This window comes from Myzus persicae, unplaced genomic scaffold (assembly GCF_001856785.1).
Source record: "Myzus persicae strain clone G006 unplaced genomic scaffold, MPER_G0061.0, whole genome shotgun sequence".
Classification (NCBI taxonomy): Eukaryota; Metazoa; Arthropoda; class Insecta; order Hemiptera; family Aphididae; genus Myzus; species Myzus persicae.
Genome location: NW_019102215.1, coordinates 128,744 through 141,864, shown reverse-complemented (window position 1 = coordinate 141,864; position 13,121 = coordinate 128,744). Strand labels below are relative to the sequence as shown.

General features: G+C 30.1%; 3 protein-coding genes across 3 annotated transcripts in view; 2 read left to right on the top strand and 1 right to left on the bottom strand.

Moving 5' to 3' along the window:
- Positions 1-13,121, bottom strand: part of LOC111031596 — a 50,128-nt gene that overhangs the window by 11,708 nt on the left and 25,299 nt on the right. The window lies entirely within an intron of this gene.
- LOC111031592 (1,5-anhydro-D-fructose reductase-like) lies at positions 1,056-4,467 on the top strand. Its single transcript, XM_022311619.1, has 7 exons — positions 1,056-1,118; positions 2,096-2,263; positions 2,331-2,516; positions 2,710-2,954; positions 3,040-3,202; positions 3,320-3,417; positions 3,866-4,467. Exons 1-7 carry the CDS (start codon positions 1,056-1,058, stop codon positions 3,894-3,896), a joined length of 954 nt encoding a protein of 317 aa, XP_022167311.1. The 3' UTR covers positions 3,897-4,467.
- On the top strand, positions 4,977-6,566 carry LOC111031593. Its single transcript, XM_022311620.1, has 2 exons — positions 4,977-5,248; positions 5,314-6,566. Exon 2 carries the CDS (start codon positions 5,415-5,417, stop codon positions 6,513-6,515), a length of 1,101 nt encoding a protein of 366 aa, XP_022167312.1. The 5' UTR covers positions 4,977-5,248; positions 5,314-5,414; the 3' UTR covers positions 6,516-6,566.

Here is a 13,121-nt window from a genome sequence, read left to right as displayed (position 1 = left end):
AAATTGATTTGTGTTTTTTTTTTTTTTTTTGCTGTAGTTGGATCTGGTAGGTACCTACTTTGGAAGCTCGAAAGTAAAGATTCCCAGTTTTTTCAAAATAATCGAGAAAAATGAATAAAAATTTTAGTATACTTCAAGTTAATTTAAACGTAAAACCAGTGTTTGACAAAATCAAAAAGTGCTTTTATTGTAACTCAAAAGGGAATAACAGAATATATTTGAATTTTTACTAAAATGGGTACATATTAAGATTTTCTATCCACAATACAGTTTTCAAATAATTTTGAATGTTTTGAGCTCCATACAGACATTTGATATTTTTCATTTTTTTCTTTCAGTTTTCCCCTATAAATGTCGATAAAAAATGTTTACGATCAAATACTTTAAAAATTAAATCCAAAAGTTTCTCTACACGTGTTTCGTATACCTATTAAAAATATAAAAAATTCATAGGTTAAATTATTTTTTTAATATTTATACATAAGATTTAAAACTGTAATATAAGCGTCTTCATACAAGTGTTTATTACTGGAATTAAAAAAACAAATTCGGTCCTAGAATTTAAAAAAAAATTAACTGAAAAATAAATTTGTTTCCTAAACTACTTAATATAAGTACATTTAAAAATAAAAACATTATTTATTGTACACTTACGACCATACGTGCAACATGACGTGAGAAGTTTTTAGCATTAATCATTTTAATAGAAATTAAAAATTGTGGAAGCACAATTATATAAATTTCGTTCAATACAACTGTTTCCAACAATTATTAGTTTAAATGACCGTTTAGTTTTGTGTGAAACCGATTCGTGTATATAATCATATACCTGTAGTTAGTAAATTTTTCAACGACTTTGGCAATATTATCCCACCAGCTTATAAATAGTACGTTTTCTATTCAATGAACACAATTTCGCAAACCATGTGAAGAAGTTACATAGCCATCCACTTTAAATAATATTGAGCCGTTCACTATAAATAAAAGCATCTAATGTCTGTGCACGTCAGTGTCAATATCGTTTCATATTGTGCATTACCTTAAATTCTCTCAAAATGGAATTTTATAAATTACAATCAGGTGGTAAAATGCCGGCTGTAGGTTTTGGAACATTTCTGGTAAGTCCATTTAAACTAATATTAATGATCAAATAAGTAAATAATGTTATAATATTAGTGTATAAGTATTATTTAAGGACTCGTTCTATCTTTTTCCTAGGCGGCGATCCTCATACCCGCGAGAACCGTGTCCTTCATATAATTTTATCTCACTAAAAATTTTAGAGTTTTAATTTGTAATTTCTATGTTTCTATTGTTCGATTTTTGTTTTTAAGTCTTTTAAAAACTACTATTTAATTTAAATCCTCCGATTTCCTAATATTATTGCCTACGCCATTTTATCAAAAACAATCAAACAAGGAGACTAAGTTTAAAGTGGCTCAGAAACTTGAATGAAATGTTCAAATTAAAAATCTGTTAAAAAAGTTTTAAAAAAGCCACGTTACACAAGGCCGACCTTTTAAATGTATATTTGTAGTTATTTATACAATATATATAAGTCATCATTAAACATTACTATTATTACACAATTTCACTCAATAATATTACAATATTACAACTTATAGATTTGTTAATAATTACTAATTACCACCACGGGCCGCACATTTTTATCGGCCCATCAAACACCCTCAGTGCGATTATGAGACGTGATCAATAAATTAATAATTTAAAACTTATCATAAGTTTTATTTAAATAAAAATATAATATGATGCAGTTAAATAGATATATTATGAATAAGGTTTTTGATTACAGAGATATAATAACTTTATTGGAGTCTTGTACTCTGATATTATATCTATCAAAGCTACTCCCCCTGGTTTTTTCAAAATAAAATGAAATTTAAATCCTAGGTATGCTTCAAATTAAATAAAATAAATTATAAATAATCATTTATTCTAACTGTATTTTATTAAATTAATTCATCTTGTTTTGACTCTGACATGTGAACGATTTCAATTTATAAATATATTTAAACATTTTATGAATAACTTAATATTCACTTCATTAAATTATCACTATTAATTGTTGTCTTAGGCTACAGGCGTTGAACTAGAGAAGTCTTTAAATATAGCACTAGAAACTGGCTATAGGTGCTTCGACACAGCCGTCGGTTACAACAATGAATCAGTCATCGGAAAGGTTTTGAACGAATGGATATCAGCTGGTAAAGCGACTAGAGAAGAATTGTTCGTCATAACTAAAGTAGTTTCAAAATTATGTTAAACATAAAAATTAAAAAATTACAATGTGAGTATGTATTGTTACGCAGCTCCCGAGCTATGGAAATCGGCCTGAAGATGTAGATAAATATATTAAGCAATCACTACAAGATTTACAGCTAGATTATATTGATATGTACCTGATACACCTTTCAATCGGTCTATTTAAAAATGGAAAATCTGAGTACAGTGAAATGGAATTAGATAAAAGTACGGATCACCTAAAAATTTGGAAGGTAGGTTACTTAAACGTTTTTATCTAAACCATGATGGATTTGATTGCCAAACCAAATTGTGTAACCATAACCAACTCGAGATATTATAACTTATTTAAGTCTCTATATTACTAACAACAAAATATAACAATATTATGAATATTCGCCTCAACAGTTATTTTCCAGAATTAATAAAACACATAAACTATTTTAGAAAATGGAGGAACAAGTGGTCAATGGCCGAGCGAAATCGATCGGCTTGTCGAACTTCAACATCAAACAAACACAAAAGATATTAGACAATTGCAAAATTAGACCCGAAAGTCTCCAGAACGAAAATCATTTGTATTTGCAATCTCCCGAAGTGGTGGAATTTTGCAGACTTAATGATATCGTCTTGATCTCGTACTCTAGTCTGGGCATGAAATCATTTAGAGAATTAGCGACGTTATCTTGGAAGTAATGAGATAAACCCCGACTTTGAATACAATATGTTTAATATAGCTAATTATGTGTTTGTGGGTGTGTGTGTGTTTTTAAACAGCAATAAACAGTTACCAGAAATGTTGGAGAACGAAGTGTTGGTGAAGATTGCAAAAAAGTATGGTAAGACTCCGGCCCAGGTGTTGTTGAGGTTCATCAATCAGAAGGGAATGTCCGTCATACCCAAGAGCACGACCCCAAAACGAATAGTGGAAAACTTTCAAGTATGCATATTATTGTTTTCTTTTGTTAGTATTCATTGAATTCGATGATATAATGCTTTATTGGAATCATGGCATACCGTATCATAACATTAACGGTTTTCACGTTTTACCCGAAAGATTTTCGATTTCAAATTGAATTCGGCAGACATGGACGCTCTACGCAGCCAGGACAACGGAGAAGGAGGTCGTATAGTGCGATTTACAATGATTAAAAAGTAAGTCACTTTTTTTTGTTTTATTTATTAATTGTAAGCCGAAATGTTAGTGATGTGAAGTCAGATTGATTTCAAATCAACAGAATACGCGTTTTATTAAGTTAAATGAATATTTTTTTTAACGTATGTCATTGCAGTTTTAGACTCGCCAAAATCATATAGTATAAACCAGAGATTGTAACAAACCCGAAAAGAACTAGTATTAGTATTAGAACAGGAACCGAAACTTATTTACTCAAACACACATTACATATTTTAGTACAAAAATCGAAATACGAATCGATATTTTAAGAAATAAGTTTTCAGTTCTTACTGGTGTCTGATTACTGGTCTTTGGGTTTAACATAATGACACAAAATTATAAGCCAATATAATATTACCATTAATTTATAATTAAGTTACATTTACATTCTTAAACGTTCAAAATATTTTGTGTTTTTTTTTACAGTATTGAAGATCACCCAGAATATCCATTTTGATCCTGTAAAAATATAATTATTATACAAACTGGTGGGTAACATAATATAGGTATTTTTAGAAATGATCGTTTCTTATTGATGTTTAATAGAAAAAAAATCATCATCATTTTAATTTGACATAGAAATACGTAGTTATTTTTATTTGCTATTAGATCATTTACTTTACATCCGTACCTACAAGCAATCGTGATTCATGACAATGACTGGGTATGATAAATCAAAATATTTCATTTTTGACCGTCACAATATTAGATCTCATAGACATAACAGAAATTATTGCCTCATCTTGTGTAATAAAATTACTAGTAGCGGCCACCGACTGAAATTTTTCATATACTTAGTAAATAATTATATAATATACTATTAGGTATACAGGTATGTACTATGTAGATTTTTTTTAGTCCAGATGTCATCTTATCTATTTGTTGGATCATGAATCTAACACCGACAATAATTGTATTTTGAATGTAATTATTCAACTTTACCATAATGTTCAATTTCCATGTGTAACGTTTGTGTGTTTAAATAAACTATAGTGAAATCGATAAAATGTGATGTGGATATTATATCATTATTTCAGTTACCAATAGCTTTTTGTACAATAATAACACTTAAGGTTAATATTAATTATGATGAATCACACAGGCGAAATTTAAACATCAAAATACAATAAATTGTTTTTATAACTTTCAGCTTTCATCTATAGACTGACATTATATTATCTATGTCAATATCGTTTAAAATATTTATAGGCTACAGTTCAAAAATAAAAAAAATAATTAAATATTTAAATACTCATTATATAATGAGTATGATATTCATTTTGAACCTGATAATACAGATGATAAATATTGATGTGGATGCTATCTGTTTAAAAAAAATGCATTTAAATTGTATGCATAAAATTATAAAATTATAATTTACCGATGGTTTCACTATTTAATTTTCACACGCGGACACGTCGATTGTACCTATAACGTTTCGAATTACACATAAATTAGACGTAGATACCTATCGACGCATAAATAAAGCATAGATTATATTGTAAGTAATAAGTATTATAATCTTATATATATATAAGAAGTATACTTCTTAGGTATTTGAATTCGCGTTAGTTGATAAGGTAGGCTGATAAGACATATTATGTGATATCATATTATATCAATTATTTTGAATGATTTGATAAGATACAATACCATGTGAATATGTGATAGGATAAATTAATTATTATGTTTAGAGTAATTTGTTATAATTGTTAAATTAATTTGTTAATATATATTTTGTAACTTGTGACTTTGTGAGAGACAAGATTGGGATCAATAAACATTGAATGTTGTTTCTCACTTTTACAGGTTTGTAAATTATCTAGTAAATAAGTTGTAAATATCATTATAATATAATAAACTCACTTTTACAGGAGAAACGTTTCAGTTTATTATACTAATCTTGCCCCAGAGTGACAATAATTAAAATATATTATTATAAAACAACATTCTCGTTTAAAGAGAAAAAGAAACAATGGAAAAATTGAAGTTTGAATTTAAAATGAGAGGTAGTACAGATGGAAAAACAAATATACTCTGCATAACCTCAATTGAAACTCCAGATGAGAGGAAGTTTATTTTGCCTGATGAATTACAACAGGCATCATTACATACAGTGATATCAAACAATGAAATATTTTCAAAAGTGAAAAAAAGTATAACAAAAAGAAATCAATTTAGGAAAATCTGGATGACGGTTACTGATAAAATTAGAGAAGTCTACCTCGATGAAGAGGAAAATTTACAATTCAGAGATTATTACTTAGAAGAATTAACAATAGATAATAATACTACGAATGAGTCTGCACAAACAACGACATTGGAAAAATTAGTAGAAAAATTAATTGAAAGTAATCGAAAGTCAGATGAAAAACCTATTGAAAAAATTGCAAAAGAGTTAACTATAAATAAGTTTAACAATAAAACACAAAACGCTAGTCAATGGTTGAATGAATTTGAAGATGAATGCAACAGATTCAATGTGACACAAGATGAGAAAAAAATTAAATTATTGAAGCTTTTCCTAGAAAAATCATGTATAGATTGGTATGAATGTGTCTTAATAAAACTAACTATTAACTCACAATGGTTGGACTGGAAAAAAAGATTCTGTGACACTTTTGCTAATAAAGGATGGAATCCAATCAGGTATGCAATTAATTTTAAATATCAAACAGGATCACTAATAGAATACGCATTAAGAAAAGAAAAGTTGATGTTAGAAACAAGGAAAAGTATTGATGTGAGTACACTGATTGATTTAATTGCAGTAGGTCTACCCAACTATGTAACCGATAAAATTGATAGAAACACTTTAATTGAAACAGAGGATCTATATAATGAATTGGGTAAGTTAGAACACCTAACAAATAAAAAAAAACCAGATATACCTAAAAAAGTAAATGAACAAGGATTTAAATTAAAAACACCATGTACAATTTGTAAAGAAAAATTAAACAAAGTTCGTTTTCATCCATTAGAAAGTTGTTGGTATAAAGATGCGCAAGAAAAAGAGAAAAAAATAAACAATTCTTTTATAGCCATAGAAACAGATGAACAAAATCCAAAAAACTAGTATACACACCATTGATTGAATTAAAAGTTACAATATGTAAAAAATTTGTTAACTAATACTGACCAGTAACAGTATATTACTTGGTTCAAGTTCACTATCGCAGAATACGAACAACAATATTTAACAGCACACTGCAAGGGATCCCCAGACGAGGGGAGGGAGAATTACGCTCATAAAGTGGGTGCAGTCTGTAATATNAACACCGACAATAATTGTATTTTGAATGTAATTATTCAACTTTACCATAATGTTCAATTTCCATGTGTAACGTTTGTGTGTTTAAATAAACTATAGTGAAATCGATAAAATGTGATGTGGATATTATATCATTATTTCAGTTACCAATAGCTTTTTGTACAATAATAACTCTTAAGGTTAATATTAATTATGATGAATCACACAGGCGAAATTTAAACATCAAAATACAATAAATTGTTTTTATAACTTTCAGCTTTCATCTATAGACTGACATTATATTATCTATGTCAATATCGTTTAAAATATTTATAGGCTACAGTTCAAAAATAAAAAAAATAATTAAATATTTAAATACTCATTATATAATGAGTATGATATTCATTTTGAACCTGATAATACAGATGATAAATATTGATGTGGATGCTATCTGTTTAAAAAAAATGCATTTAAATTGTATGCATAAAATTATAAAATTATAATTTACCGATGGTTTCACTATTTAATTTTCACACGCGGACACGTCGATTGTACCTATAACGTTTCGAATTACACATAAATTAGACGTAGATACCTATCGACGCATAAATAAAGCATAGATTATATTGTAAGTAATAAGTATTATAATCTTATATATATTAACTAATATTAACTATACTGACCAGTAACAGTATATTACTTGGTTCAAGTTCACTATCGTAGCGACGCTATATGAACCCTGAGACGCCTGGTCCAAGTGGGAGTTTCTTTCGAAAGTTTCTTTCGAAGCATCGATTTCTGATCCGATTATTTAATGAAGATAATACGTTTAAAACGTGAATACGAACAACAATATTTAACAGCACACTGCAAGGGATCCCCAGACGAGGGGAGGGAGAATTACGCTCATAAAGTGGGTGCAGTCTGTAATATCACGTTGTGCGTGTACTCTGTAAGCCCACTTAAGTACACAAAAATATTAATTACTTTTGAACAATGCATCTATAAACATTTACCTGCACTATATAATATAATATACATATAAGCCCTATGTTATATAAATGAGAAATCTTTGTTGAATCCAAACAGTCGACTTACACGGGGACGTATTATTATACCGGATTTTAGCAAAGATTTACAGATATTTAAATTGGCGAGTAGGAATACCGCTATCCAGCCGACACTTTTGAAACAATAAATCTTTGTACGGACCGTGGTATTGAGGATTTTTTTATTTTTATTCCGATAAGGCAGATAGCACTAATAAAAAGAGTATTAATCGAAATCTCTCGACATCGGGCTAAACCCATTCGCGAAAAATTCACGGCGACAAACAAACAAAATATGGTCCTATGCGCATACGCCTGAATTCGACCGCTAAATCGTCTCAAAATATTCGGGACAATAATTACTAATATTATTAGGTACATATTATTTTCCGCGGCGCCCAGAGTATGCAACCAGCTATTACGCACACGGTGCGTTGTAGTTATAAATGTTTATTTATTTTACTATTTACATTTAGTAATGTGATAGGTACGTTTTTCACTGCCAACTTGTTTTATTTTTTCAACGATCATATCGATAAAATGAACGGCCTCATAGAGCATCGTGTAATATTATTCTAAAGGCTGGAGTGTCGATTGGGTACTGAATGTAAAATATCTAACTACAGACGTCTGTCGAAACGGTAGAAAAAAATCTGGATGATCGAGTGAGACGCGAGTAGCGAAAAACTTATCTCCGCCTTTTCAAAACTAAATACAATTCTTATAGTTTGACAACAACTATATTTAACCGAAATACCATCTTAATACGATTGTGCTCAGTGTTGAGCATAATAAGATAAATTAATCTAGATGAATTATCTAGGCAAATATATTTTAATCAATTATAATCTTTTATATTAGGTATCTAGGTAAATTTAAAAACGTTATTGACATGCCTCAAAATGTTGTCATCTTAAATAAATAATAGCATCACCATAACTAAAATATCTAGATAAAAAATATGTCATATAAACTATTCTTTTTAAAATGTAAGTAGTAAGTAAAAGATGAGAACCACTAGATACAAAACAAAATTTACAAAATACAAATGCATGTATCAGATTATTAAAATTTGTATGGATTTTCCAGAAGTTTACATGAATAAACCGTAAAAAATATAGTTGTTATGTTGTATGACTTAATGTTCAAAACATAAAACTAAAATACTTTGGCACAAAACTAGCTTTTTTTAATTAATTCATCACAGTTTAAATTTTAAAGAGTGCAGTAAAAATCAATGAGTCAAAAACAATTTTTTTTTAAATTTAAAATTGTATATGATTTGAATTCATTATTATTTACTAATAAGTCAAGGTATTTTTGTCTTATACAAGTTTTACGTTTTTAATTTTAAATCATTGTGTCTTATTTTTTTTCATACAAATATCTAAAAGTGGGAATTTAATTTGTATTGTTTAATCCACGTTAATTGTTTTAATTTTATTTTACTAGGCGTTCAATCGACGTGAATGAAAACATTTACCTACCTTTTATTATTTGATTTTATTACGTATATAACGTCATAATATCGATAATAGAAAAATAGTAAAAAAATAAATTAAATTATCCTTTCAAGATTTTACTAGGTTCTAGGCAACTCCCAAAACAATGTGCACGAATAAGTGCATTACAACGAAATGTATGGTACACATAATTTCAGACCGAAATCAAGACGACCGAAACGCACTGTATGATGCAAATATTGCGGCAGGCCATCGGCTTGTGCACGAATGCGTTTCTCGCTGCAACGTAGTATTTTCTGGTTTTGCCAATGCACCGGTCAGTCCCCTTGCAGTTGCGCGTTGCAGGTATTCGCACAATTTTTTATTACAGCGGATGGGTGACTTGCTTATATACCCACGACATGCGAGCAGTGAGTATGCACAGTACTCGAACTGCACAATATGTTATCGACACATTATTCTAAGACAGCATACGGATGTGGCGAGTGGACGAGTGAGTCCGGTTTATTCGTCGAGAATAGCAATAGAAACTGTAGGCCATTTCCCCCCGCCGTAGTAAAAAAATAAATAAACGAGCGACTGGTCACAGATACTCTGGAGGAGCAAAGACTTCTATTATAGGTACCTGAGATGAGACCGATTACCATGCGAGTAAGAGCCAAAATACCGACGTCGTAACATTATGGTAAACCAAATATTGTAACGTCTTGGCTTATAAACTACTAGCTGCCTACCCGGCGGCGTTGCCCTTGCCAAATAATTCTGTTTTTCTTATAAATATATTTGTAAGAAAATATGTAAGCCATAAGGAGTCCTACTTATTTCAATAGTAGGTAGTGTAATATGTAACCAACGGCTGCCATTTATGAACAAAAATGTCACTTTTCATTTCTACCGCGAATCTCAAAATCTTATGAGAGCGCCTCGTTAGAATGCGATTTTTAGAAAATCCTCTCTGAGTGCACCTTTACACGGGAGTGCAAAGGTACCACGAACATTTCATTTCTCTAGCTGCCACAGTTTAGGCTCTCCGTTGATCAGTCGGTCAGCCTGAGGACACGTCAGATTATAATATACACAGCGCGTAACAGAAAGAACTGGCTAATGCAATAACTTTTGTTATGATCAATATTTTGAATTTTTTTTATATATAATTTATAGTCACTTGCGCTACATGTATAATATAAAAAAATTATTTTCATTTTTTAGTACTGAACATAAACATTTTTAAATTTAACTACATTTTTTTTTGGATAAGTTCAAAATGGCCAATTTGTGAATCTGATTATAAGGACAATTTTGTTGGTAAAATCATTTATCTAAGTCGAGTAGTTTATTTTTCAGAATTTTTCAAAATATCAATATTTTTTTTGATTGATTAAATTCATTTGGAACTTAATAACTTTTTTCAAAATATTATTTTAGAAAATTTGCTGATATGAGTATATTTCTTAAATTATTTACTATACTCATAAAGTGTTAAAAAATGTTGTCCAACATTATGATAGCATCTTTTTTTTTTTTTCTTCAGGTCTATCTGTTACATTTATAATTATTATATTACGTTAATCGTTAAAACACATTTTATTGCCAGAATATACCTGTTAAAAATATATGAATTTATTTTTGAAAATATTTATTTTGAAAAATCGGGAGGAAAATAATATGATTAATAATAATTATTAACGTTTTGTTTTTGATTTTTTTTTCAAGTGTATATTTTGAATTTAGCCAAACTGTGGCAACTGACATGACTCAAACACGTTGGCTACCCCTGACGGCCATCAATATATTTTTTGATTGGCGGCACGACCAGTTTTAGTTCTGATATTGCACAATATATATAATGTTGCGAAATCGATTACCTTAAAGGCTTTAAGTGAAAATAAAAATAATTCCGGTATTTTCTTGAATTTGTTTTTTGATAATAACCCACGACCGTGTGATATTGTTTATTATTTCCAGTCGAAAAAAATATTTATTAATTAATACTTATTTAAAATCAGAAGGTTATATTTAACTTAACATGACAAAATGCATTTGGAAATTTAATAAAAAAAAATATATTAACATATTATAGAACTAGTTGCTTTGTCAGTGACAAAATAAATAATTCCAGTGGATTTTCCCCGTCTTAAACTCCGATAAATGTAGACTACTCAAATTTTCAACACGATCATTAGGGCGGTTTTGATCAAATATAAAATACAGATCTTAAATTTCTATCTTGTACCCAATGGCAATGACCTTGTACAAACAAATAAAACATTCTTTTTACGCGATCCAACACAAATCAAGGTATTCAAAATACTGATTTTGGAAAATTCTTCCTTAGTATACCCTTACACGTGGCTGTATGAAAATACCATGTAAATGTCAAGTCTCTATACTCTGTTCAGCGAGAGAACGCACCGCGGCCAGACCAACATCGGTTCTTCTGTGCTTTCCCAGCCTTCCATGCTTTCTACAGCCCTGCCTTAGAGGAACTACGGTTTTTCTGCGTTCTCTCGCTAAACAGAGTATAGTTATCATATTTTTGGCTGCACGTTGATTAGTCGGCTACGTCGTCTTCTTTTACATACATGTCACGGTAAATGATTTTATACCGGAAAATAACGTTAGATATTCTCCGGCTATTTACGGTATTTGGCTACAATCATGGGAATTGTCGTTATTTTCTAGTTAATAACCACGTGAAATGGGAAATGTTGAACACAAAATAGATTTCCAACGAGCAGTGATAGATAAGGCGATCGATAATCGACGAATTATTGCTAGTAATATTACTGTTGTGGCCCTTCAAGGTTTCCTGCACTGCCATTACAGGACTGGGCGTCATTCGAGTGCGCCCCATTTCAACCTTTTATATCTTTTCAGTGTTTTGCTCGCAATAAGTGAGTTGATTCCCGAGACCTTTCTCGTGTATTAGTTGATTCCCGGGTCATTAAGAGTTACGTACGAGTTGATTCCCGGGTCATTAAGAAGTACGTACGAGTTGATTCCCGGGTCATTATATATTTTATTCAATATTTAGTAAAATATTCAGCCTATTAACATAACCCAAGAAACACCACGAGGAGGTTGGCTGACAAGTTTCTCAAAAATGTTGTTTTTTTTAGTTTTTTTCATATTTTAAAAATCATTCAATTTTTATTTATTAATTATTTATTGAATTATTTTATTATTAAAAACATTTAGTAGTAACTACGTACAAAAATATAAAAAAATTTAGTAATTTGGTAAAAATTTGTAACACATTGTTTTTATAAAATTGGTATCTGGTAATGAGATTACCAGTATACCGTGACATCTCTTCTCTTAAATTTTTTTTTTTTGTGGTCTCGGTGGATATAAGAGCCAGTTGTGTGTGACGGTCAAACTCTTTACTCTTGCAATCTATTGATAATTTATATACAACAATAGGGAATCAACTCGTACGAACCCTCTAATGACCCGGGAATCAACTCAACGGTGTCGGTGCAGGTAAACAGGTACCCGGGAATCAACTCGTACGCAGCCGTTTGGATTGCGTCCGCAAGTCAGATAGGTAAACGATCTTTTTCCGACCTTTTCTGCTTTCCAATTGCGTCCCGGGTTATAGTAGGAAAGCGTTAAATGCACGTAGTATGTTTGGCTCATATGATGGTGTGCGTATCTGTTTAGACGCGGTTTTCACTTGATGAGCTTACGGACATTGTATCCACGAACGGTAAGTGCTGTTTTCGATCAATACATTTTATATTTTTTGACAGATTTCCATTTGTTTTTGTATTATTTATTGAACATCACTTGGAAAACAATATAATTACTATAATACTAACCATGACTATTCATGTCATAATCTATCGGACGCAATCGGAACGTGGAAAATGTCGGAAAAATAATATATCTATCCGACTCGTAACACTGGAAAGGTATAA